At 33.9% G+C, this 27,134-nt stretch overlaps 1 protein-coding gene and 1 long non-coding RNA gene across 4 annotated transcripts in view; both read right to left on the bottom strand.

Annotated features, from left to right (window-relative positions):
* The window catches only part of LOC115882556 (nascent polypeptide-associated complex subunit alpha, muscle-specific form-like), a 40,891-nt gene extending 15,926 nt beyond the window's left edge, over positions 1–24,965 (bottom strand). The window contains exons 1-9 of one of the 3 annotated variants that reach the window (XM_030900742.1): positions 24,728–24,965; positions 22,931–23,094; positions 22,274–22,394; positions 22,150–22,220; positions 21,919–22,092; positions 21,647–21,869; positions 21,392–21,579; positions 21,024–21,295; positions 20,767–20,935 (exon numbers count right to left, since the gene is read on the bottom strand). In XM_030900742.1, the coding sequence (XP_030756602.1) occupies positions 20,767–20,935; positions 21,024–21,295; positions 21,392–21,579; positions 21,647–21,869; positions 21,919–22,092; positions 22,150–22,220; positions 22,274–22,394; positions 22,931–23,094; positions 24,728–24,752 (1,407 nt within the window). In that variant the 5' untranslated portion in view covers positions 24,753–24,965. The other 2 variants (XM_030900733.1, XM_030900752.1) reach the window with 2 other exon arrangements.
* On the bottom strand, positions 7,769–9,803 carry LOC115882590. Its single transcript, XR_004050214.1, has 2 exons — positions 9,741–9,803; positions 7,769–8,127 (listed from the first exon to the last, which is right to left on the bottom strand). It is a non-coding gene; the product is annotated as an uncharacterized LOC115882590 (long non-coding RNA).
* Positions 24,966–27,134: the final 2,169 nt, after the last annotated feature.

Below are 27,134 nucleotides of genomic sequence, written 5' to 3'. Positions count from 1 at the left end.
CGTTTTTTTCGTAATTAATTAGGATGACACACCATAGGCGTAGTCAAAACAATTATCAAAAAATATAAATATTGCTTCAAACAGCTAGGTTAAGAAAAATATGTACCACGGCACTGTTTGATGCCAGCGTCACAATTTGCTGTCGGGTGTTATTTGTCCTTGGATTCTTTAGTCATTGAAAATTTCCGACCCCGACAACTAGGCACATTTGGATTGTTCTAATGGCCAGTGGCGTATCGTTTTATGGAACGAATTTAATTAGTAAAGTAAAAGTAAAGTAATTAGTAAAATTTTTACTCCATATTAATATACTACATTAACACTTTTTCGTTAGATGAGTTTTGTTATAAGGTCTAATATAATAATATAATTAATATCCCACATATACTTATTGTCAAGGTGTATTACTGGTTGCATAACTGCATACTGCTAAAAAATTGCAAAGTGCATTGAGGAACCTGGCGCATTCCCCAGAAAGTAAAGAAAATTATAGAATTCTTTAGAAAAATCTAGAAACAACCGCCAGGGGGTATATAAGGCCCGCGCTTTGACAGTTTGACAAGTTTTGAAGTTTGAAGTTTGAAGTCTAAAGTTTGAAAATACCGCGAAATACCGTTAGAGTAATAGTAGTTGCATAAATTGTGTTGTAAATAGTATAAGTTGTGTGTACAGAGTGAAACAAATAAATTCGTTAAATATTTTATCGTGAGTTTAAATAGTGGACCCACGGAATCCGTAACAATTGGTGTCGGAAGTGCGATTCAAGAGGATTTTAAGAAGAAATTAGTGGATTGGAAGATTTTTTAGACCGAATTAGAGTGTTTTTATGGTTGGTACAAGGGAGCAAGCAGAAGAAAATGGAGGAAGTAAGCAAATTATTGGGCGATTTTATGGAGAATATGAGAAGAGAGAAAAGGCAGAAGAACAAGAGAGGCTGCGAAAGAAAAAGCAGAAGATCAAGAAAGACTCCGTAAAGAACGAGAAGAAGAACGAGCCCGATTGGAAAAGAGAAAAGAAGAGGAAAAACTACGACGTCAAGAAGAACAAGACCAACTACAGAAAATGCTTATGGAGAATCAAGAAATTAGACAAGAACGGTTGGAGAAAATTGTAGAAAATCTAGAAGTGCGTCGCCAGAAAGATAAACAAGAAGAACAGGACCGGCTTGAGAAAATTTTCGAAGATTTAAAAATTCAACGACAGCAAGACAAACAAGAAGAACAGGACCGGCTTAAGAAAATTTTCGAAGATTTAAAAATACAACGACAACAAGACAAACAAGAAGAACAGGACCGGCTTGAGAAAATATTAGGAAATTTGGAAATTCGTGTGGAGGAGCGACGTCACAGGGAAAGACAAGAAGATCAGGACCGTCTTAAGAAAACTTTGGAAAATCAGGAATTTCGACTACAGAAGAATTTTGAAGACCTGGAAAAACGACAGGAGAACCATTTCCAAGAAGTTGTAGAAGATCTGGAGGAACGCCTTCAGCAGAAAATGGAAAAATTGGAGATGTACCTACAGAAGACCAAGGTACAAGTAAGGACACCTGGCGTTCATGGAACTGCGAACCTCAAGGCCCCAACCTACGATGGACAAACCACTTGGACTATGTACCACCGCCAGTTTGAAGCAGCCGCCGCTGCCAACGGATGGACCGACCAGGAGAAAGCAGCGGCACTTGTCATCGCGCTGCGTGGCCCTGCGCTGGAACTGTTGCAAACTATTCCTGCAGCCCAACAGCAGGAATACCAAACTTTGGTCGCTGCACTGGACAGAAGATATGGCGACCAACATCGACGCCAACTTTACCAGGCCCAGATCAAGACACGCCTGCAGAGGTCCGGAGAGAGTCTGCAGGAATTCGAGCACAGACTTACGTCGGCTGGTACACCTGGCATATCCAGAAGCACCGGAAGGATTTAGGGAGGAACTCGCTGCTCAGTGCTTTATCAGCGGACTGAGGGACAACGAATTGCAGAGGGCGCTGCAAATATCCCAATTTTCTACCAGCAGCGAAGTACTCGTCAGGGCGCTGGAAATAGAAGCTGCATTTAGCGCCATTCCTAAACCGAAGATAGGCTCGGTATCGGTTGAGGAACAGCCAAAGAGTTCTCACATACGTTTGGAGGAGATGTTTAATAAACTATGTGAATTACTAGTGAACAAGAGAGTCAACAACACCCAGACAGAGAACCAGAGAAGATCCCAGGATATTAGGTGCTATAGATGTAGCAGGAATGGCCATATCCAACGGGATTGTCGCATCCAAATGCCATTCCGTTCATCATTAAGAGAACATCGGCACATCGGAAGATCCCAGGACATAAGTTGCTATAGATGTGGCAGGAATGGCCACATCAAACGGGATTGCCGCGTCCAAATGCGATTCCGTTTACCATCGAGAGAACATAGGCACCAGGAAATCAACACTAATGAGCGAGTATTGGCTGAAGAAAACAGAGCCCCTAGGATGTTTTCCGTTAGGAGTCTAGGAAACATCGCTGACAGTTTGGTGATCAACGGGAAGGTCAATGGTAGAAGAATTCGAATGACTGTGGACACAGGCGCTATGGTATCGTTGGTGCGGACTAACTCAGTGCAAGGATTGAAGATGATGGCCGTTGTACGGGGAGAGGCTTTCATGGAATTGGAGTTAGGGAATTTGAAGTTTCGGCATAGCGTTTTAGTGGCAGACATTGAAGATGATTTTATCATGGGTATGGATGTGATCAGTCAACATGGTTTTTCGTTTGATCACCATAGAAACATCCTGAAAATCGGAAATGAGGAATTTTCTGTATCTAAAGAGAAGAGACCAGGAAATATGGAAGAAAGATCATCAAATTGTGATGATACCTGGTGATACCAAGAAGACTGTGTTCGGGAAACTAGAGAAAACCGTTGGGTGTCGTGTAGGACGGGTACAAATTATCGACAACGAACCGGATCGACGACGAGCTACCTTGGGCAAGAAAATGCAACATCGCGAAAGCACTATCAGAGTAAAGAATTTTAAACTGAGAACTGACGAACAATGGACGACGATACAATTTAGGAAAGATCAAATGGAAGATCCAGACATCGGAGCAATACTACGGCTCAAGGAAGGTAACGGCGAGAGACCACCGTGGCAGGATATTGCGGACAGAGGGCTGGTTTTCAAAGCTCTCTGGGCTCAGTGGAATTCACTGGTGATTGAGAATGGATTGTTAAAGCGCACATGGGAAAGTGCGGATGGCAGCACAGTAACAACTCAGTTACTGGTACCAAGGAAGAAAGTTACCCAGGTATTGGAAGAAATTCACGGTGGTAAAACTGGAGCCCATCTTGGGGTAAACAAGACCTTGAGCAAGCTGAGAGATCGCTTTTACTGGGTGGATTATTGCGAAGATGTCAAGAAATGGTGTCGACAATGTAAAATTTGTGCAGCCAGCCAAGGACCAAGCACTCGATCTAGGGGAAAAATGAAACAATATAACGTTGGACTGCCATTCGAAAGAATCGCTGTTGACATTGCAGGCCCATTCCCTGAAACGCACAAGGGCAACAAGTACGTTTTAGTGGCGATGGATTATTTCAGTAAATGGCCAGAAGTTTTTGCCATTCCAAACCAAGAAGCATCGACTGTAGCTGAAGTATTAGTCATAATGTCTTCAGTAGATTTGGAATTCCTTTAGAGCTTCACACTGACCAAGGAAGGAACTTCGAGTCAAGACTGTTCCAGAAGATGTGTGATCTGCTTGGTATTCACAAGACTAGGACAACAGCTTTACATCCGCAGTCTGATGGGATGGTCGAGAGATTCAATAAGACCATTGAAGAACATCTCTCGAAAATGGTGGATGAACATCAAAGAGATTGGGATCAGCATATACCACTATTCCTAATGGCATATAGAAGTGCAGTTCACAACACCACCGGACTTTCACCATCGAAGATTTTATTTGGTCGAGAATTACGGTTGCCTTGTGACTTGGTGTTCGGATCACCAGACGACAGCACCACGAACGTAGAGGACTACGCGGATGAACTGAAGGAAAGGTTATTGGGAATTCATAAGGCCGTGAGAAGTAAGATTACGCTAGCCAGTGACCGGATGAAAGCTCGTTACGACCTCAGAGCTAATTCTACGGGATTTCAACAGGACGATATGGTATGGTTATATAACCCACAGCGCAAGAAAGGGAGGTCCCCAAAGTTAACTCCAGCATGGGAAGGTCCTTATACAGTCATCAAGAGGATAAATGATGTTGTGTACCGGATTCAACGCAGCCCTAGAAGTAAGATGAAAGTAGTTCATCTGGATCGATTGAGAGATACCAGACAGGAAACCTTGATCGGGACGATCAAATTTGAGAAGGGGCAATGTCAAGGTGTATTACTGGTTGCATAACTGCATACTGCTAAAAAATCGCAAAGTGCATTGAGGAACCTGGCGCATTCGCCAGAAAAGTAAAGAAAAATTATAGAATTCTTTAGAAAATCTAGAAACAACCGCCAGGGGTATATAAGGCCCGCGCTTTGACAGTTGGACAAGTTTTGAAGTTTGAAGTCTAAAGTTTGAAAATACCGCGAAATACCGTTAGAGTAATAGTAGTTGCATAAGTTGTGTTGTAAATAGTATAAGTTGTGTGTACAGAGTGAAACAAATAAATTCGTTAAGTATTTTATCGTGAGTTTAAATAGTGGACCCACGGAATCCGTAACATTATGTTGAAACGTTAACTAGGTAGTTTTCGAAAATCGCTCCAACGTCGATATTCAATTTAAACTTTCAGTTACTTCTATATAAACTTTCAGTTACTTCTATATAAACTTTCAGTTACTTTTGAATATTTACAGGGTGACTCAGGCTTCCGAAACAGTTCTATATTAGGTTTGTGGTTGGTGACTTTTCTTTCAATTTGTTTTTTAGAATATGGAGGCAATGGTAAAGCACATTTTAGACATTTTTGTAATCATAGGTGGCCGGAACATATTTTCAAACTAAAGTTGTAGATTTACCATTAAATTTCCATTCCAGAAATACCTAGGGTTGCCACCTGTCCTTTTTTGAAAAGGGCAGTCCTTTTTTGGAATAACTTGTCTTTTTGACTTTTTTTGACTTAAAAAGTCATTTTTATTTACGTATTTTCCCTGAGAGATGAAGAGAACTTAGAACTTCCCGTTTAATCTCTGAGAAAATTACCTACAGCAAACAGAAATATTCTTTTCGTCCAAATTTAATTAGAGGTGTTATGAAACTTATAAATAAATTTTTCTTGTTTAGAATAGGCAACATTATTTAGAACTTCCCGTTTAATCTCAAATGATAGTATAGGTTTTAGTTTTACCTTTTTTTATCTTAAAAAGAACTTTTCAAAATTAGTAATTAGTAACGATTTAGTTAGTTCGCAATCGATAGCTTCCTGTGAAGTACTGTGTAATAGTTGTTTAATCTTGTATTATTAATAACTTCCTATACCTAAAATCAATATTTATTTTAATGAGAAAATTGTGTTTTTTGAAAATGTAAGACAAGATTTGACTTTCGGTCTTCTTCTCGTATTATGATGGCTCTGATACGAGGCAATTACCTTTAGTCTCTCAATAGGGCATTTATCATTAAAAGTATCAAATCTGTGTGCTACAGTATGGGATTTCTGTCGCATAATAATGAATATTACGTTTACAAATCCATTACTTAGGTAGCTTAATCAGACAATCAAATTTTAGTTAAACGTCCCAATCTTCATAACTGTATTAAGCATATGTATTGCGGTTTGAATCACCCTGCATGTTGACAAAAATATTTTGAAAATGTGCGTTACAATGGCCCCGATCTTATGTAAAGATTGAAATAAAAATCACAAACCAAAAACGTAATAGGTAAAAAGCTTTTTTGGAGGCCTGGGTCACTCTGTATATATGTATGTATAAAACTAGTAGCCTAAGAATTATTTACAGTTCGTCCCATTCTAAAAAAAGGTAAACACACCGTACAAATAACTCTAGGAAGAGGTATTTGTAGTGTACGGTGGTAAAAACTTGTCTAAACAAGACCGAAGGGGCAGGATATAAGATAATATAATAAAGCAATAAAATGTAAAAAAAGACGGGTAAACACCTTTGTTTATTTGTTGAGCAAAATCCTTTAGAATATCGTATATAATGACCAAAATATGACGCAATTTAAAAAAATATGTCACTTTCTGGCATATAATAAAGTTTCAAATATATGCAACGTTTATATTCAAATTTGTTATGATCTACAAAGGTTAGGTAGTAATTGAGACGAATTATAATTCAGTTACCAGCTACTACGTTCTTGTTTTAATAGATCAAAATTCAACAAATATACATAATTAGAAATTATTTTAATTGTGAGAGGCTCCCTAGTGGGACGCCTATGTACGATTACGGCGGAAACAATACCTATCTGTGAAAAGACAAATTCGGGTAATTTGAGCTTAATTTTCCACACATTTAACACTGTCCTACCATATTGAAAATTCGCAGATTCAAAAGTATGTTAAACAAAATCAAAAACTATTGAAAACCACTGAAAAGTTCACTTCGGACTTGATTCCGACTTCAAACACACCGTAAGCTAAATGTAGTACGCTATAACGGACCAAGGGCCGTCGCGAGGGATGGTGGGACGGACGGCTCATTTCATTCTGGAAGACTAGCAGCGACGTTGCCAATAGTTCTAGACGTTTCAGCACATTAAACAGTAAACACGTCCTTTAATAGTAACGCATATATCCTCTGGTTAATAACATATTATTACGCATGCTTCTTTAAAAATAAACTATTAATTTTATTAAGAAATTGAGATTTATTGATATCGGGTGAAGGTTTTAAAGTCACCTTTTCTGCAAATCAAACTAAGTAGATAGGCGCAAATTTGAGATGTGGCAATGTCGCCTTCTCTATCTCAGTTGGTTTTTACAGTACGTAGTCAACCTCCGATTGTTTGATCGGGTTAAAATGCACAATGTGATATCTGTTCTTACTAAATCTATGGTTTGGACATATTGACCAAGGATGTGCTAAAAAATATCACTAGAATATTTTTCTAAAAAAAGCATGTACGCATAGACTTAGAATAAAATATAGACTGAGCATCTCATTCATAAATAGCTGGAAGATGCGGACAGACAACGTCTTGTTATTGTTGTGTTATTGTTTTTGGCTCTAACGAGTGCGACACGAGCGATAGATAGGCTGTCTCCGTCGTAACGGTCGTTTCCTGACGGCTCTGCCGCCCAACACAACACTGTCTTTTGTTTCTTCAGTGCACCTGCACTCTCCGTATCATAGGCGGGTATTTTTTTAATTTTAATGAAGCTATAATTCAATTAAAAATATATCGTATTTAAACTTTTTATATTATTAAGATTTAGGATAAAGAAAATAGTTTAATATAAAGCAAAGTTTAGGACTTAGAAAAAAAATACGTCTTAGAGTCTAAAAACGATAAAAATAATAAAGTACGTGTTATAGAAGAAATTTTAATAATCGAAATTATTTAATTTTTGAAATTGATGATAAATTATTAATTTAATAAAATATTAATTTTAGTCAAACATTTACAACTCTAATATTAATCAAAACAGGATCTATTCTATAGATATAATAGAACAGAAAGAGAAAAAACTTTATAATTGTTTAATTTTTTTTTCCGGTAAAAGTGATGTCTTATTATGTAAATTAGAAAAAACAGGAATCTGTTCCATTAAAGCAAGCTTTTAGGAAGTGAATAAAATGAAAACTACATTTATTTAACTCGTTACTGTCTTTATTATAGAGTAAGTATAATAATGGTAATGGTGACTATACTTTATTCAATGGAAATATGCACCAAATTCAAACAAATATAAAAGGCATGAGTATAAACAGTATTACTACAGTAATATTGAACATTGGTTCAAAAATATTACATTAATATAATACAATATTACTGTAGGTATTACTGTCAACGTGCAAGCTTGTTTGAAGCTTGATGTATTTGTATGCGCTTGGTACATCTTGGCGTTGGAAAATGTATAGAAAATTATTAAGAAAAACTAGTACGTAATGGGGGATATCTTGATATACAGAGTGGTCGGAATTGTATTCAGGAAACTTTGGCAGCATAATCTGCAAATAAAATCAGTAAAAAAAATAGTATAAATTTATGTCCTAAAATGCTTCGTTTCAGAGATACAGAGTGTAGAAATTTCATTTTTATTTCGCTTTTTTCCAAATAATTTATGAAGAATGTATTGATTAATTCGTTTCCAAATATCTTGAGAACTATACTTGTGGCGAGTGTCAACAAGAGACCTTATTAAGTAAAAAACGTTGGAAATGTAAATTTTTCTCAGTAGTTTTATATAGATACAGACAAAAAGTATTACTCTTCAAATAACTTAAAAAATATGTAGGTGGCGCCCCCTATTAGTAAAAGTCAAATTGACATCTAAATCTAATTTTTCATGTCAAAAAACTCCCAAACGCCAATTTTCGTCCAAATATTGACGTCACTTCAGAAATTATTTGGAAAAAAATCGAAATAAAAATGAAACTTCTACACCCTGTATCTCCGAAACGAAGCATTTTAAAAACTTACAAGTTCATTTTTTTAGAAAGCCAATGCAACATTTCTGAGTTTCAAATAAAGATAAAAAACAGTAAAACATATAATAATAATATGTAAATTATTTTCTTGGATACATACATATATGGCAAATAATAACAGATTGTTTTATTAAAGATTTACGTTTTGGTTAATTCTAAAACTATCTTCAGATTATATGTGATATTACTTAAGTGATATTACATTATAAAAGAAAAAATGAAAATTATACCTTATAATCGAAAAAAAACGGCGTCAGCGATGGCTATGAAATGAAGATCGCTGTCATTTTATATGTAAAATTATATGGAGTATGTATCGATGGTTTTTTCCAAGCCAACTGGACGCCGTTTTTTTCGATCATACGGTATTACAAATTAATAATAGATTAACAGTCGAGAAAAAAAAAGAAAAAACTCTAGGTAAGTACTGGATAAATTTTAAAATGGCATATTTATTTTATCTTTGTTTAATATAAAAAAAACGAAATATCTACCTGGTTTACATAACCCTGTATAATTTGTGAAATAATAATGGACAAAAATGCAAGCGGTAAGAAAAATATTTACAAAAAATATGTACTTGTTTACATTTCTGGACCATTGTTCGTCATTTTTGTTATCATAATGGTGACCCTATCATAAAAACGTAGTTATTTCTATACCTGATGTGAAACTATAGGGAAAAAGTAATGTTTGTAAAATATTTTAGTCTTGAAAAAAAATAAGGAATGTTTGGTATTTTAAAATGTTTGGTAGCTTGTAATTTTTTCGACTTTCTCGATTGTTTATAGTTTATAATAAGCCTTAAAAATTGTTGTTTCATAATGGAATATCATTCTGGAATTCCTGTATGTTATTTTAGATTCTAAGGATGGTTTTAGAATAAAAAGAAACACATTTTTCATAAAAAAAAGCATTAAATTAACCAATGCCCAAGAAAATAATGTGTCTACTTCTTATGTACTTAATAATGTATCTACTCGTTATATTAATAACGAGGTTAGTAAGAACCTTTACGTAAATGATAAATATAAAAAATACAGATTTTCCAGGGTTTATAATTTACTAAATTATTATCTAAATAAGCGCCTTTCTACAACGCCACTGACGCCAAAATAGTAAATTTGACTTACCTGTGGAATGTTGTTCCAGGACTTAAATAGTCCAATTTCTTACAAATTTGGCACTGACGAACCTGTTTTATAGTTTTTAAATAAAAGGTAATCAAAATAAACACTAAACCGACACTACACACTAAGAAAATCGAATCAAAAAATACAAAATCAAAACATCCAATAAAAACAATAAAAATAGCCATGGCGAAACTGTGACAACAAGGTTTTACGACCAGGGTTCGGAAAACTACATGTTACTTTTAAAAACTACATAAACTACATTACATGTAGTTAATGTAGTTTATGTAGAGGGTGTAGTTTATGTAATCTATGTATGTAACTTTCAAATATCAAAGGTATGAGGTGAGGTTATAATAAGTTGAAGCTTTAAAAACACATAATGTATTTAAGAAAACAGAAGAAATATGGCTTTAAATATAATATTTACATCATATTATCTCTATTACACCCGATACAAAGGAAAATTATTCATAATATCAATACATAGTTTATTAACGTAGTTTTCATGTAGTTAATGAACGGGAAAAGACGTAGTTTTTGAAGAAAAACTACACGTAGTTAATCAGGTAAATTACATCTTAATTAACTACTTCCGAACCCTTTTACGACACGTGCTTTACTCTACTATGGCTCTACTACGAGAGAATAAAGAATGAACAGGCGACCCGGCGATTGATGGGTGTTGCCAAATTGTAAAGAATTTGTCATTTTTAAATAGTCTCCGACTTATAATTTAGTAGTATAGGGACTATTTAATACATCTTTCTACTATTAAACACTACTTTATTAAAATACAGTTTTAATATCTCAATATATGTGTATAACAACAAAAAAAATATTAATAATATTTTAGACGTGACAACATAGGCTGGAGGCGAAAGACTCAGACGGCCGAGGTCAGCTGCACCCAGGAGTAAACATGTTTACAAAAATTAATATTGGACCGCGCTTAAATGTAAATAGTGTAGTCTATATTTTATTCTAAGTCTATGCATGTACGTCATTGGCTTTTTTTCTCTCGTTAACGAAATAGTGTAAACAGTTTAATGCCGATTAAAAGTTGTCTCTTGATATTTTGTCGATTTCGGCCTCCTTGATGAGATAAACGCAATTTTATTAATTTGTCTTGATCCAAGTCTAATAGCAACCTTTAAAAAAATTTAATATCATTAACTTGCGAAAGTTTTAAATGAGTATTCATTGATTCCTCATCAAACAAATATGAAAAGATTTCCTATAAACATGGGTCTGGAAATGCATAGTTTTAGAGTTACAAGATGTTAAAAAAATTTAACATTGGTTTTTTTGTAATTATTTTAAATACCATTATTTTTTTATTTGAAATTGCTCTAGGTTGGATTAATAGTAATAATAACTAATACTAATAATATTTAATAATAAATTAGGTAAAATATAAAATATAATCTATTAATTTTGTTTTTATTAATAGTAATTAATAAAATTGCGTTTATCTCATCAAGATCACGGAGAACGAATTTAACAAAATATCAAGAGATAACTTTTAATTGGTATTAAACGGCCTACACAATTTTGATATCAAAAGAAAAGCAGTCAGTGACGCACATGTTTTTTTTGAAAAATATTCCAGTGATGAATTTATCGACACTTTTTTTAGCATTAAAATATGAAGCACTTATAGTAACTTTTATCCTGAAAATTTCATTCGAATCACTAAAAGTACTTGGAAGAAAATTATAACAAGTCGAAAAATTATTAAGATTTTAAGACCCTGTAGCTACGAAACAAAGCAGAATCGGACCTATGTTGATATGAAAAATAAATATTATTTTTACTTCAAGAATATCCCCAGGAGAGATGGCAGATCTTTTTTGAAACACCCTGTATAATATACAGGGTCTATTATTATTATGGTCTAGGCTTGCCAACCAGATGAAAAAAATTAGTGACGTCATTACGGCATTTCGTAAATTACTGCATATTCTTTTTAGTAATTGTCATTGTCATTTGATTTGGGGTTATAATTTTATTGACGGACATCGATCAATATAAAAATTTTCTTTTAATTGTCATTGTCATTTAATTTGCGGTTATAATTTTATTGACGGACATCGATCAATGTCAAAATTAAAATTTAATTGTTGCTGTAAAACCTTTGAATAAGAAGACTAAGGAAGGAGCATATCAAAAATCTTAGGTACACCGCGATGGGCCTCAAATATGGCCGACTTAAATTCCGGTTTATCAGTGTCGTTCTAATTTTATTTAAAAAATGTAAAACTATGATGTAGGGTAGACGTGGGGTAGACTCAATAATTTGTTGTTTTATTTTACGTTGTGAATAAATGTTGGTAATTATTAAAATTGTTATAAAAATATATAATTCTAATAATAATAGATAAGTTATAAGTATTTATTAACACAAACATCCCATACGCTACTGAAGCAGGTAAGTCAAATTAACGTATCTAAATTCTTTGAATCTAATCTTTGACAAGTAATAAATAAAAGCTAAAATGCAAGAAAAATATATAATTTAGTTAATTTAAGTGAATTTCATAAACGATCGGTTTACTACACGTATTTATATTATATAGTCACTTACTAGCGAAAAGTTGTTCCATTATTTCACTCGATTTTTGCCGAGATCTACCGCACGCTACACAACCAACTATTTTAGAGTCTTTTTCGATAAATCGCGATAGTGTCACTGTTAATTTAAGTTCTGCCACAATTTCCATCTAGATTTACTACCTTTACTACCTACTATCAGTAGTAGAATAAATAATAAATAACATAAAATAAGCTCCGTAAAGACTGACAAATCCACAAAATTTCAAATCAAATTCAAATGTGTCAAATGAATCGTCAAACAGAACTGTCAAGGATCCCCACCCTAGAGAGCTTTTATGGTGGCTTTTCCGTCCACCATGCATGAATACATGGATAGCATTATGCTCCTTCCTTAGTCTTCTTATTCAAAGTGTAAAACAATATTTCAATTTTTTTATTGCAAAAATGCCTCAAAGATTTAACCAAAATGAACAAGAGCTCATTGCTAAGCTTATAACTTATTTTTCTCGAGGAAGAGAAGCATGTAGAACACTCTTGCCCGTGGACGCCGTATATGAAGAAAGTACAATACAAAGGTGTAATATTCCTATGTAAAATACAAAAATTGATAGCATTTTTAAATAATATAGCGAGTTGCTGATGCTTTGGAAATAGGAATTTCAACAGTCCAAAGGATTTGAATTAGAGGGATGTTAACTGATGAGTTCGAGAAAAAAAATGAATAAATGCCGAAAAAAATGCGGAACTCGCTCAATCAATATTGGAATGTACCGGGTGGCCAACTAAGAATGGACGCCGGCTGTATCTCAGAAACTACTTATCGTATAACCAAAGGTGTAACTCAAAGAATATACCTAGGTATAACTTTAGGAAAAACATTCTAATAAGTAAATCCACCAAGAGAAATCGCTGGAAATTATTTTCAAGTTCAAAAAATGTCCGCTAGGGGGCGTTTCTCTGATAGCCAATCAGAAAATAGGGTTTTTCTCAAAAATATGCAGGTGAACAGGTATTTTAAATATTACTGTTGTAATAATCGAGAAATTTGTAATTTTTTTTATATAGAGTATTTTTATCTATCTCATAAAATAAAGTGGTGGGGGAACGTTAAACTTGCTTTTATTTAAGTACGGATAACTCGGTGGTTTGGGTTACCCGATTTAAACAAACTAGGGCTCGTTTAAAAGAGCTTTTCTTCCTCAATTATCTCCAGTATAAATTTTGTTTCCATAATTTTTTAAAAATGCAATTTCATCATGACGGATCCCCTCGTAAAATTAACAATTCATTTCTTAGAAATTATGGATAGTTCATTTCATTCAGATAATTAAAAAAGTCCAATCATTCGCCATCATAGAATTCCTGCCTAAACATTTTCCGACCCACGGTCTTGGTGCTGAACTACTTGCATCAAGGGTAGATTTGGACCAGTAATACATATTGTTAAGATTCGCACCTTCGTTCTATATGAAAAGTGACCCAAACGGAATAAACTTTATAATATAATAATAAATAACACAAACAACAGGTAAAACACGAAAACAAGTGAAATCAAGGACGAACTTGGATTAATAACTAAATGACGTTATATGAAATAAATCCCTAGTTTTCGGCCATACGAAATTTGGCCGTTTTCTGTTTAAATCAATATGGCGGCACAAAATTCCTTGAAATTTTAGTAAAATTTAGAAAACGCCCGAAATTCGGATGCATGAAGACTGAACTTAAACGTTTTGATATTTTGACGTAACAAAAATACCTTTTTTTGTTTCCTAGCCTACTACTATAATCTTTAGACCATATAGTCCTAAGCGGCAGCCTAACCTGATTTGTTCTCTTAATACCTCCGGTTAGAGAGAAGATGGAAAGTTGCGGTTTGCGCTGATATTTAACTGTGTAAAAAAAACATAGCCTACTATTTAATATTTTTATGCAAAAGCACAATATCTGTTATGATGTCAAACAGCGCCCTCTAGCTACCACGAAAAAAATTATGGAAACGAAATTTATACTGCAGATCATTGAGGAAGAAAAGCTCTTTTAAACGAGCCCTAGTTTGTTTAAAACGGGTAACCTAAACAAGAGTTATCCTTATTTTAATAAAAGCAAATTTAACCTTCCCCCACCACTTTATTTTATGAGCTAGAGCGAAATAGTCTATGTCAAAAAATTACAAATTTCACGATGGTTACAATAATAATATTTAAAATACCTGTTCACCTGCATATTTTTGAGAAAACCCCTCTTTTCTGATTGGCTACCAGAGAAACGCCCCCCTAGCGGACATTTCTTGAACTTGAAAATAATTCCCATCGATTTCTCTTGGTCGATTTACTTATTAGAATTTTTTTCCCAATGTTATACGATAAGTAGTTTCTGAGATACAGCCGGCGTCCATTCTTAATTGGCCACCCGGTACTTAAAATTTTCTAAACAATATGAACTGATCTCAGACACACCCTAAAACTCATATTTCATAAATAATGATGAACGGTGAACAATGGCTGAACAATCTTTACAATAAAAAATTGATAATTGATCCGTCTAGATAAAAAGATCATTATTCACCTGTGCTTGTAATAACTATGTCATATGTATTCTATAGTAGCCTAATTATTATTAAGTAACATTTTTATGATTAACTAAGGATGACCGTCAAGAAACTTATAATCACTACTACTTTTTGACCTCCCCCTATAGACTTAAGAAGCAATCTGGCAGTGTTGCCAGTTCTGACAGAAATAATCAAATGTATTGTATACACAGTATACAATACAGGGTAGTCCTGTATACTCTTCAGGGTAGTCCGAACTGTATTCCAGAAACTTCGGCAGCGTAATCGGAGATACAGGGTGTAGAAGCTTTATTTTTATTTCGATTTCTTCCAAATAATTTCTGAACTAACGTCAATATTTGGATAAAAATTGGTATCTAGGAGTTTTTTGACACGAGAAATTTTATTTTGATGTCAATATGACTCCTACTTGCAGAGGGCGCCACCTATATATTTTTTAACTGGTTTGAAGAGTAATAACTTTTGGCCCTATTTTGTTTCTGGTGTTTATCAACGACATTCCAAATCTAGACATTAGCGGTAAAATCTGCCTCTTTGCGGACGATACTAGTTTCACTTGGAGCGGCCCAGATGTTGCGGCACTATATGATACTATATCTAGTGACTTACGCACCATTAAGACTTGGTGCGATTCTAATCTCCTATGCCTCACCCTATCAAAAACTAAATGTTTGTCCTATAAAAGTACTATAAAACCTTTTGTACTTAATAACATCACTATTGACGTCGTGGACTCTGTGAAATTCTTAGGACTTGTTGTAGCCAACTCGTTAAAATGGGACTTTCACATTGAAGCTCATCAAAGAAACTAAGCGCTGCCTGTTTTGCGCTAAGATCAGTTTCTAAGGAACTTAACTTCTCAACCTCTAGAATAGCCTATTATGCCCTTTTTGAGTCACATCTTGTAGCATTTTCATTTTCCAAATGCTACTTTGTTTTATTATAGTCGGTATTTTATTATTGTATTAATATTCTTTTTACATTTCTACAACACATAAATTTCGGAACGCTCTCTATTGAAAATATTGGATCGTACAATATTATATTATTATATTCTAAGATTATACCGTATGATCGAGAAAAAACGGCGTCCAGTTGGCTGGGAAATGAAGATCGCTGTCATTTTATATGTAAATTTATATGGGAAATCTCATCGATCGTCATTTCCCAGCCAACTGGACGCCGTTTTTTTTCGATCATACGGTATTAGTATTGGCCATCTCTTCTTTTTTATCGACAAGACGGGAAACGTCAAAATCGTCACCTCGGATATGGCCGTTCCCAAGGTCACTGTGCTATTTTGAGAATTAAATTTATTTGTCTGGTATTTTTCACAATATGGGAAAAATATTGTGATTTTGTTGTCCCATAGATGGATGGAGATCCCATATAGTTTTTGATTGTTGAGATATTAATGGATCTATAGTTTTGGTAAGATTTTCTTTGACATTCCATTCGTTAGAAAAAACCTTCACATGCCTTTCTTTTAGATTCCAGTTTTTTGATGAGAAGTGTCCAGCCCTTATTTGAGAAGAAATGTTAAATAATTATTGATCGTGTGCCTTCACAATGAGGTTTTTCTACGTATTTTTCTCAGCGTTTTTCTCAACGGTTTTCTTTGGATTTTTCTTCAAGTATTTCTAGACGTTTTTCTACAGTGTTTCTACACTTGTGTCTAGAAGTTTTCGCCAAGTTTTTCTACAAGTTGTTCCACAAGTTTTTCTAACGTGTTGTCACCGAAGCAATCAGCAGCCTGTTCGGTTAGATTTCAGCCCTGCACCCCTCTGAGAAGAAGTTGGATGCTGTGGTGTTTTTTTATCATTAAGAAGATCCTTTTTTGTATAATTTGGTATACAAGGCCAGTATATTTTTTTATAGTAAACTAAAATGTTATTAATTTGATTTTAAATAATCATTAGTGTGTTAAGAAATTAACTATTCTTAATATTTTACATTTAACTGGTTAAGTACTTGCCTTCAGCATTGCTTTAACCCTTAATTTATAAAATTTAACGTTCTGTTACATTTTATTATTTTTTATAAAATAATCATGTTATATTGATTGATTATTCATATTTAACACCTATTTATGTTAACCTTTTATATCATTACGATCTTTGACCTGTAAGGGCAATCTTGGGTACAGATTTTAGTCTTTTTCCCCTTAACTATATATAAACAAAAAGGTTCATGAATCTTCGTAATAAGTCAAGTCAAATTTAAATATTTATTATTCGAATATAACCAAGACCGGCTCTAAAAGTATTTTTTTATATTATAATTGTTTGAATAATATTTGAAAAGGCATAATTTGATTTTAAACAAGTTTTAAGATACAGTTTCTTAAATATAATTCTTGTATATTAATGTATATAACTGCTGTGCCGAATAGGTACCGAATAATTTCTAACAAGAAATAAATCTTATTTTTTGGGTATTTGAATTGTTTCATTGGTTGATCCAGTCTCTCAAAATATTTAATAGCTATACTAATTTTAGTTTCTATTCAATTAATACACTTGTACAAATTTTCTTATTTCAGTTTGTACTATCCTTTGTAAGTATTAGCTTCTTTTTGAAATAAGTGGTATTATACTTTGGTATGCAGTGTAAGATATAGGTGGGTATCATATTTTTAGTCAAGTGCAGAAGCAAAAGCTTGTTCCCACTGCCTCCGATATAAGAGTAGCCGTTCGCAATATTTTGACTTAAATTTTCAATAAAAGAAAAGTTTTTGTCACATAGAAAGTGGCGCCCAACGTGGGGCCTTGCACATAGATACCACCTACACTTTTAATTTTTTTACAGCTATTATTCTAGATACACTGATTATTTTTTTTGATAATTTATTGATTGAATATTTTGAGATGCCAACCTTGAAACACTTCAAGTAAAGATTTAGTTTAAATTCTTTTTCGATATTTGATCTTCTTATATCTAGGCCTCTTTGACCTTCTTATATCGTTATGCCCTTCCATTCTGGGGTACTTGCTGCGCAACAAAATTTGATCGTGTTTTCAGACTTCAAAAGAGAGCAGTTCGATATTTATTGGGACTGAAGAGTAGAACTCACTGCCAGAAATTCTTTAAAAATTTGAAAATACTGACTCTTCCTTCTTTATTCATTTTTGAATCCGTTTGCTTAATCAGCAAGCAGATATCTGCTATTCCCGAAAGGCCATCTCATAACTATCCACTTAGGAATGCAGAGCACGATCTTTATCTACCAACCCCGAGCTCAGAACTAGTTAAAGATTCAATACTGTACAATGCCAAAAAAATGTACAATCATCTGCCTTTGAATACCAAGTCGCTTTCATTCTTTCCCGCATTTCGCAAAGCTCTAAAATCATACCTACTGGAGAAGCCCTATATGCGGTAAACGACTTTTTGTTGATGTTTAATTATGAACAATTTTGAATTTTAAAATTTTGATCATCTCACACACTGGTCAAAGGTCAAGTATTTAATATTTTATAACTCTAAAATTATATCTATTTACTGCGTACTGTTCTAAAATTGTCCATGTATATTCTTTTTGTAATTTTAAAGACTTAAATTTTTTTGAATTGTATTATTTGTATGGTGTATTTTTTGTTGTTTGTATTTTTTGTGATTTTGTTGTTTGTGAGTGCTTTGTCGATGAAGCTGTTTTGGCTTTTTGTACAATAAAGCGTTGTTTGTTTGTCCGTACCTCTATAAAACCAGTGAGTCAAAAAATATAGATTTACGACGATTTTTACGTAAAAAAGGTGTCTTTGTAAAAATCGCTACGAGTAAGGGTTCTCGAGATATTTGGAATTGAAATTATCAATACCTGTCATCACTAACATAAATTAAACATGTTGATTACAGTTGAGGGTTGGAACCTTTGGTGTTACACAGCAAAATAAAACACTAAATCACCACTATACACCAAACTTTTTTTTACAAAAACACTTTTACTTTTATACTGGACGCGCGTTTCGCTAACCATGTTAGTTTATAACCATCAGTTTATAATCATCTGCTGATGATGCTAACATGGTTAGCGAAACGCGCGTCCAGTGTAAAAGTAAAAGTGTTTTGGTGTATTGTGGTGATTTAGTGTTTTATTTTGCTTTAAACACGTTGACTAAATAGTTATTTAGTGAAATCATAAATTTGAAATGTTTTTGTCCCAAAAGTTCAACAAAAACTGATGATGAAACATCACTTTTCAAAGAAAAATTTATAATTAATTTAAAAAAATAAAAAGTTCCCAAATTTATCATTTCACTCAAATAACTATCTACTCAACGCATGTTTATTTTTAGTCAATAATGACATGTATTGACTATTTACATTCTAAATATCTTGAGAATGGTTGCTTGTGGCAATTTTTACTAAAAGACATTTTTTACGTAAAAAAATACTGAAATGTATATTTTTTCACTCAGTAGTTTTATACAAGTACGGACGAAAAGTTATTAAAGGTTAAAACCTAAACACATGTAGGTGGCGCCCCCTAGGCCACCTACATGTTTTTAGAAAAAGTAGAAAAAGTCAGTGGCGCACAGTTTTTTTTAGAAAAATATTCCAATGAAAGGGTTTTCATTGGACTTTTTTCTCTTGTTACCACACTTGTGTAGGCTATTTAATTCCGATTAAAAGTCTCTTGGTGTTTTGTCGATTTCAGTCTCCTTGATGAGATAAACACAATTTTATTAATTTAATAAAACAGCAAAACCTTTTAAAAAAAATTTGATGTCATTAACTGGCCAAAGTTAAATACTCATTGATTCCTCATAAAAAATATGAAAAAAGTTCCTATAAACATGAGTGTGGAAATGAATAGTTTTAAAGTTACAGGATGTTAAAACTTTAAAAAATAGTTTGGTTTGGTTGTCATTTTCTATTGAATAAAGTAAAAAAATACCGAGGGTACCATTTAAAAATCATAAGTTGGAGTCATTTCCTGGTATACAGGTGAACTGTAAGTGGTGAACTATCCTGGTATACTGGTGAAACAGGAAGTGACCGAAAACAATTGAATACTTCAATCGATCCTGATTTAGGTCGTATAAAATAAAAAAGTTATAGGGGTGAGCCATTTACGGGGTGTCTCATTTTCGTGTTTTATGGAGTTTCTCGTTTAAGAATGGAGATACTGTACGTCTGCTGGATCTGTGTCTATGAAAGGAATGCGGACAAAAAACATTTAAATAAACAGCCATATATTTTATACGTCGACGTGACAAGTACGTCACCGCAAATAGCTCCGCCCACTCATTTTATTGGCTACTTGCAAATTTGTCGAATTTTTATTTATGGGAGGCGTCGTCTTATTTTTTACGAAAAACATCGAGAGAATATCGTTTCCCCTCTCACGGATACCCCGTAGCTACAGAACGGACAGACGTACTGTACAAAGATAGGCGGCAGGTTTAAGGGTAATCAAAACAATCAAATATTTAATTTGACGTCAAATTTTATTTATTCGCTATTCCACGCTAGTTTCTGTGTGTAGAATTATTGCACAAGTACATCAAATTGATATTTTTGATGTACTTGTGCAACAATTCTAACTGATAGGGTGTTGTCTAAAAGCTGCACAAGTTGATTTTCGGTGCAGTTTATTCAGATTACTCAACGGAAAGCAAAATTATCTGGTTAAATTTAATTAAATAAAAAAATAATATTGCACTTTTAAACTAGGTTTATGTTAAAAAGTTAAATTAACAATGCATTTTTTACCTTATTTCTGAAAATAAGTATAGAGTATAGTATATTTTTAGAAAGCTCATAATAAGAAAAAGAAAATAAAAATAATATTGTACGAACAACAATATATGCGTATTACTGGTTGCATATAGGTATCGGATAATTTATAATAATCTTTTAATCGCTATTATTATTAACATATCAAAGACTTACCATAGAATTTGGTGGTTGTCCCGGTGCACCAATCTGTGGTTGCTGCCCCATGGGTGGTGGAGGTTGCATTTGCCCCATCTGATGTTGCGGGGGTGGAGGTGGCATGTGTGGGGCCGGATGCTGCGGGGGGTAGCCAGGAGCAGGGGGATAATACATTGGAGTAGGCGGCCTGCAAATAATAAAAAATACATTTAACTGAATTTCTGGTCTAATTTTAGCAACTCAATTTGTAAAATAATGGAAAGAATCTCACTTACTGATATTGGTAGGGTTGGTGCATCGGTGGTTGTCCAGGGTGTGGTGGATACGGATGCGGAGGATACATGGGAGGATGCTGGTAACTGTTTTGCTGAGGCGTTGGAAACTGCTGAATATTTATCAGCACATTCTGCTGATGCAACCCTTGCGAGCTTGAAGGCTGTAGCCTGGACACTTGCTGAGCCAGCGCTTGCATAGGAAGACCGGTGAGCGTATCCAAAGATGAGGAACTTGAGGATGTGGGAACAATCTGGTTTGGATTGTACAATTGCTGCAAAAAATACATTTATTAACAAAACTCGTAACACAACACTAATCAGACCAATTATACTCAAAAACAATAAGTGTTATGTTAAACAACACTTACCATTGTACCTCTATTTCTTTCATTGTAAGTGTCCAAAGAAATAAATTCGTTATCGCTACTAGTAGAGAATCCCAAGTCTTTAGCCTTGTCGTTGTTGTTGAACAGGGACATGAGGTTGTTGTCTTCAGGCAGCTTAAGCGGATCCTCCAAAGATGGAGTAGTCCATATTGGGGTAGAATGGTTAGGATCTGGAAAAATAAAATACCCTTAATATTGAATAAATTCTCAGAGTATTTATATAAAAATATCACTCACACAGACCTAAAGATGGGTCTCCGTTGGGATTATCATCGGTGATTTCTGTGATGGTGCATCGTTCCGGTTCGGGATCTTTGAATAGTCCGGTGGTTTTGATTTTGATCTTGGGGTACTCAGTGGGTCCCGTGGGCGAGGGCTCGGGAGGGGGCGTGGGCTCAGCCCCCGGTATGCTTCCGTATTCTGAAGAGGTGGCATCGTCGCCGTGTGACAACGTATCTACCTGCAAGAAATTTTAATGAAAAAAAAAACATAAAATAGACTTTACTCACCCCTGCCGTGTTGTCTGAGGTATTCTGATCTTGGGACTCGTTTATTTGGGGCTCTTGATCTCGAGGAGTATCTTGAGGAGCAGTAACCGCAGGAGAATCTAGATCGTGCAGATAAGGTTCACCAATGACATCGGCGAAATTCGGAGAGAAGCAAACGTTAGCTCTATCCTCCGCCTAATCAAAAAAACATTTTTCTAGAAAAATTTCTTATGAAACATTTTTTTAAATTACCTCTTCAGTGTCTTGATCAGTGTCTGTATTATTAAAGGTCTCCAGCTCTGTATTTACCTCCCCTCCAAAACCTTTAATTAAAAAACTTATTAATTTTATAATATTTTTTTCTTTTTCATCATACCTTCAGTGGTATCCGTTGCAAAAGCCTCGTTTTGGTACGTTTCTTGCTGTGTGTCCTCCACGCTGGAAGTTGAAGAAGACACTGGTGATGGGACAATTTCGAAACTGTTACCTGAACGGTTCTAACAAAAAAAATAATTTTTAATACAACCAGTAACTGAAATATCTGGATATATTTTTTTTTAAGTTATATTTTTTAAACAAAAATTAAGTATATTTTAAGTAATTTCTAGTATAGTATGACTTTTTTTGAAACTTTAGTATTACCATTGTACTTTCAGAGATAATTGTAATTTCGGAGATATATTTAATCGGACCTTTTAAAAAAAATAATTTTTTTTCAGAAACTATTTGAGACAGAGTTTACCAAAAATGCTTTTTATAACTACTACTGGGTAAATAAATGTCTAGTATAGTATGACTTTTTTTGAAGCTTTAGTTTCAGAGATATAAATTTAATCGGACCTTTTAAAAAAATTATTTTTTTTCAGAAACTATTTGAGACAGAGTTTACCAAAAATGTTTTTTATAACTACTACTGGGTAAATGAATTTCTAGTATAGTATGACTTTTTTTGAAACTTTAGTTTCGGAGATATATAGTTAATTTTTGTTTGACTTTTCACAAATGTTATTGTAAAAAATGCAGAAATGAATACCTTAAGAGTAATTTTTAGAGGGGGGTGAAGTTCTTCCGGTAGCCTTTCCAGTTTTACAATGGGTTGTTTTATGTGATGGTAAACGTGCTGATATAGGTATTCTTTGTTCACAAAAGTTGAGTCGCAGTAAAAACAGTACAATTCTTCGTTTTCAGTGGATTCCTCTAAAAAATATCGTTAGTCATTCGTAGTATAAAGGAATAATCTTAGTAAAAAATAATACATTACAAATAACTATCCTCAATTGAGGGAATTGTTCACAATACATTACATTTATGCAGAATAATCATAGGAATAATTTTAAATTGATTGACGGTTATTGACAAACAAGTCAAAAAGTTAATACCAAAATATACAAAAAAAATAAAAAAAAGCTTAAAAAGTTATTCAAATCACTAATTTATATACTTTATTTAATAAGTTTAATCAACACTCATGAGACAGAATAGAAAATATATCGGAAAAATAAAAAAAAAACATAAAAAGAAAACAATCTACTAAAATGAATTATAATCCAAAAATTTACTACTTATACGCTTACTGTTTTCAGGTACTAAATGGGTACTAAGTCAAAATTATTTTTGGGACGCCTTATATCTTAAAAAAAACATCTAACGCTCTATATCGAAAAAAACATCTTATTTGACAATAATAAAAAAATAATAGAATAAATGTAAAATATATTTTATATAGGTATTTCAGATTTTTTTGACCAACCTGTTTATTAAAAGAAAATATGTGTATGGCAAACCATTGGCAAACTTTCAAAAATCATAGCTACTAACAAAACCCTTACAAAATTAACCGATTTTTTCCATAAACTTTTTATATACAATAAAAGTATACTAAAGGTCGGTTTTGATAATCTCCCGATAACTTACCGGCCAATTATGATCTATTAATATGTGCAAAACATGATAGGTAGGTTCAGTTTTTAATCCGAAAATAAACAAAAAATCATCATAAATATTTATATAAGGGCAATAATTATTTTAAGTAAATTCATATTCACAAAAAAATACAAACACAAAACCCCAATTTAACTGATTTTTGATAACTCCGAGATACCTAAACTAATTTAAATTACTAGTTTTGCGCGAAAAATCATGGCATATTCGATTTAAAATAAAAGAGCAAGCAAAATATTCACACAAAAAACATTCTCGACAATTATTCAAAAAGCCTACCACCGTATTTAGGGACGTAATTCTCAACAGCACTAGGGCCTAGGACCTACCACTTTCCGTTCCCTCTAGTTGATTCATTCTTTACCACGGTCTGAAAACATTCTCGTTTATAATCGACAGAGAAAGTTTCGAAAAGTGATATAACTAGCAACATTATACCGGTACCGGTAAATACCGAAAAAAATATATTAGCGAACTTTTAACAGTACGATAACACAAAAAACTCGATCGAATAAGAAGAAGAAACAAAGTACTAGTCGCCGCCTGCTAGGATCGCGACCTTCTGTTGCGAGTCGGGCTAAAAACCCCCCTTCCCCTCACACCCGACGACAGCCCAAAACAGCCACAACAGCCTTGGACAGACAGGCCGGTAGGAAGCGCCTGCAGCTGCGAGTGCGCACTCGTAACACCAAGGCTGTCCTCCGCATAAACGTGAAATTCAGGTCATCCAACCAACCCGACGAGCTCTCTCAATTTAATGTGCTCTCTCTCACTTCTCGCCGCATCAGGCATTCGTTGCTGGTTTATTTTTACCCAACCGACGACGCTTAGGCAGCGCTTTAATGCTAATCACTGTACGAAACCGGTTTTTACAAAGGAAAAATATTACCTGAGCGAGGAAACTGATGCGACATAACCTCACAACGATAAGCAACAGCACGTTTTAGTGCCTTTTTAATCAACGTTTAACGATATCTCCGTCCTCGCACTGTAGAAAATTTCAAAGCTTGTTCGAATTAAAGCGGTACGTTTCGAACGTATCGATTCAAAGTTTGCAGCACGGCACTCGGGATTCGCGGCGTTTTCATTCTGTTCAAGGTCTCGTGGCGACTGAACCGCCGACCCGAACATTATCGAAACTGCTTTCCAGCCCCCAGAGAGTCTCGTTTGTTTTTTTACGATAAAGTAACGTGCAGTCGTTTCATGTTTATCGTTTCATTTCCTCTGACTGACGCGCATTTAAAATTTATGATAAACGAACAAAGGTTTATTTAATTGCTGAGTGAACGAGAGACAGAAAGAGACAGCATAATAGCCTTTCTTCGGGCAGGTAGAGATCGAACAAAATAATGAGAGATATTCTCTGGTTTTATGAATTTTATTACCTATTATACAGGTCGGGTTTTTTTACACGTTTTCTAGGAAAGAAGCGTCTGACTTGGCGGTTTTAATTTGAATTTTTAGGTAGGTATGCGGTATTGTTCATGAACGATGTTTTGGTTTAACCTTAGGGTTTATCAATAATAGGATATTTTTGAGGCTTGAATAAATAAGTAGGCACTTAGATACAATTTTAAATATATCTTAAGTATAAATATATCTTAAATATAAATATATCTTAAGTATAAATAATAAGACTAAATCCTCTGGATCTATTGCCATTCGTTTTCCTTTCTCCGTTTTTCTTTTTGATTTTTTTTAGCAGGGAAACTCCCGAACCACCCCTGTTAAAGTCTAAAATGGACTCGTCCGACTTTGGGAGCTCCCCTAGCAGACTAGACTTATTAGGAGCTCTGTTTTCATTGGTTCTACCTTTCCCTCTCTATTTCGTAAGACCCTTGAGATCGGGTGAGACGGAGGAAAGTGCTTTCCATGTTCCATGTAATATAAGAGCAAAATAAATGAGAAATAGTTAGGAGTGGAGAAAGGGGATAGTAATGGAAAGAGGGTGCGGATTTGAGTTATTGACTGTACTGTGTACTGTGCTACCTTTAAGGGCAATGTAGGTAAATGAGTAAAACGTTGCCGGTTGCCGTATCTTTTAGGCCTTCACTTTATTGCACTTTGCCTACCTAAATATTTGATTCTTGTTTTATTCTGTTCCAAAATAGAATACATATTTTTTACGCATTATACCTATAATTGTTAATTTATACTTATTCGGTGTTTATACTAAATATAATAGATAATTAAGGTGAATTAAAAATATTTTATAAAATAAAAAATAACAGTTGGCTTGGGAAGAAATGTCGATATCAGAGATTCCGTCACATTCCTCATATAATTTTTCATACCTACAAAATGACAGCAATCTTCATATCCAAGCCAACTCTGACGCCGTTTTTTTTTCAATCGTACCTTAATTTAAAAACTTTGATCTATAGTATAGGTAATATTTAAAAACAATATAATTAATACCTAAAAAAGTTTTTAAAAGGCATTTGGCAATAATGAAACATTTTGTTCTCTCAGTGTACCTAAAATAAAAATAATTTAAAAAAGATAAATGACGTAGGTAGGTAGACACTGGCGTAACTACAGGGGGCAGGGGGTGCCGGGCCCCCCCCCCAAGTTCTGCTGGTACCCCCCAGAGAAATCCTGAATTATGACTCTTGGCTACACGTATTAATTTTTATTTGCTTGTGATGCAGTAAAAATGACGTTTTTTAGTTTTGTTTAGTTAATAGATAGATATATAGATAGATAGATAGATAGATAGATCTATTTTATTGTTCAAATATTGTAATTACAATGTGGAACAAATGTCATATTCTACAAGAAAAAAGTTGCAACAGCAACAAAAAAAATAAGTAAATCTTAATATTATTTTGTTGTGTTCAAAAAATGTGTTAATTTTTATTTTTTTAAAAAATTTGTAGATATTTAAGTAATCTACGGGAACATGGTTTGATAACCAAGTCTATGAAATTTATTGATAGAGAAATTCATGTAAACGTTTTATTCAAAAAATGTGTTTTTTAAAATTATTTTTCATTTTTAAAAAACAAAAGCCCTAGGACCTCTGGGCTCAACCCCAGGCCCCCCAGGCCCCCCCAGGCCCTCCCTAGGATAAATTGCAAGTTATGCTAATGTAGGTAGATACATAAATACCTACCTATAAGTACCTACCTAAAAAGGTATTTCTTTCTCTTATGTAATATTTTTTTCAGTGTATAGTAAAATTACTGTCCAAATTCGGTGCCTTACCTAGGTACTATACTATATTAATTTTTATACTACTTATACACCCACTACACTATGCGATAAACAGTCCGAAGCAGGTCAAGGTTTCGTTC

This window comes from Sitophilus oryzae, unplaced genomic scaffold, assembly GCF_002938485.1.
Source record: "Sitophilus oryzae breed Bouriz unplaced genomic scaffold, Soryzae_2.0 scaffold_1112_pilon_pilon, whole genome shotgun sequence".
In the NCBI taxonomy this organism is placed as follows: domain Eukaryota; kingdom Metazoa; phylum Arthropoda; class Insecta; order Coleoptera; family Curculionidae; genus Sitophilus; species Sitophilus oryzae.
Note: the sequence above shows the minus strand (reverse complement) of the source record. Positions and strands in the feature narration are given on the sequence as shown.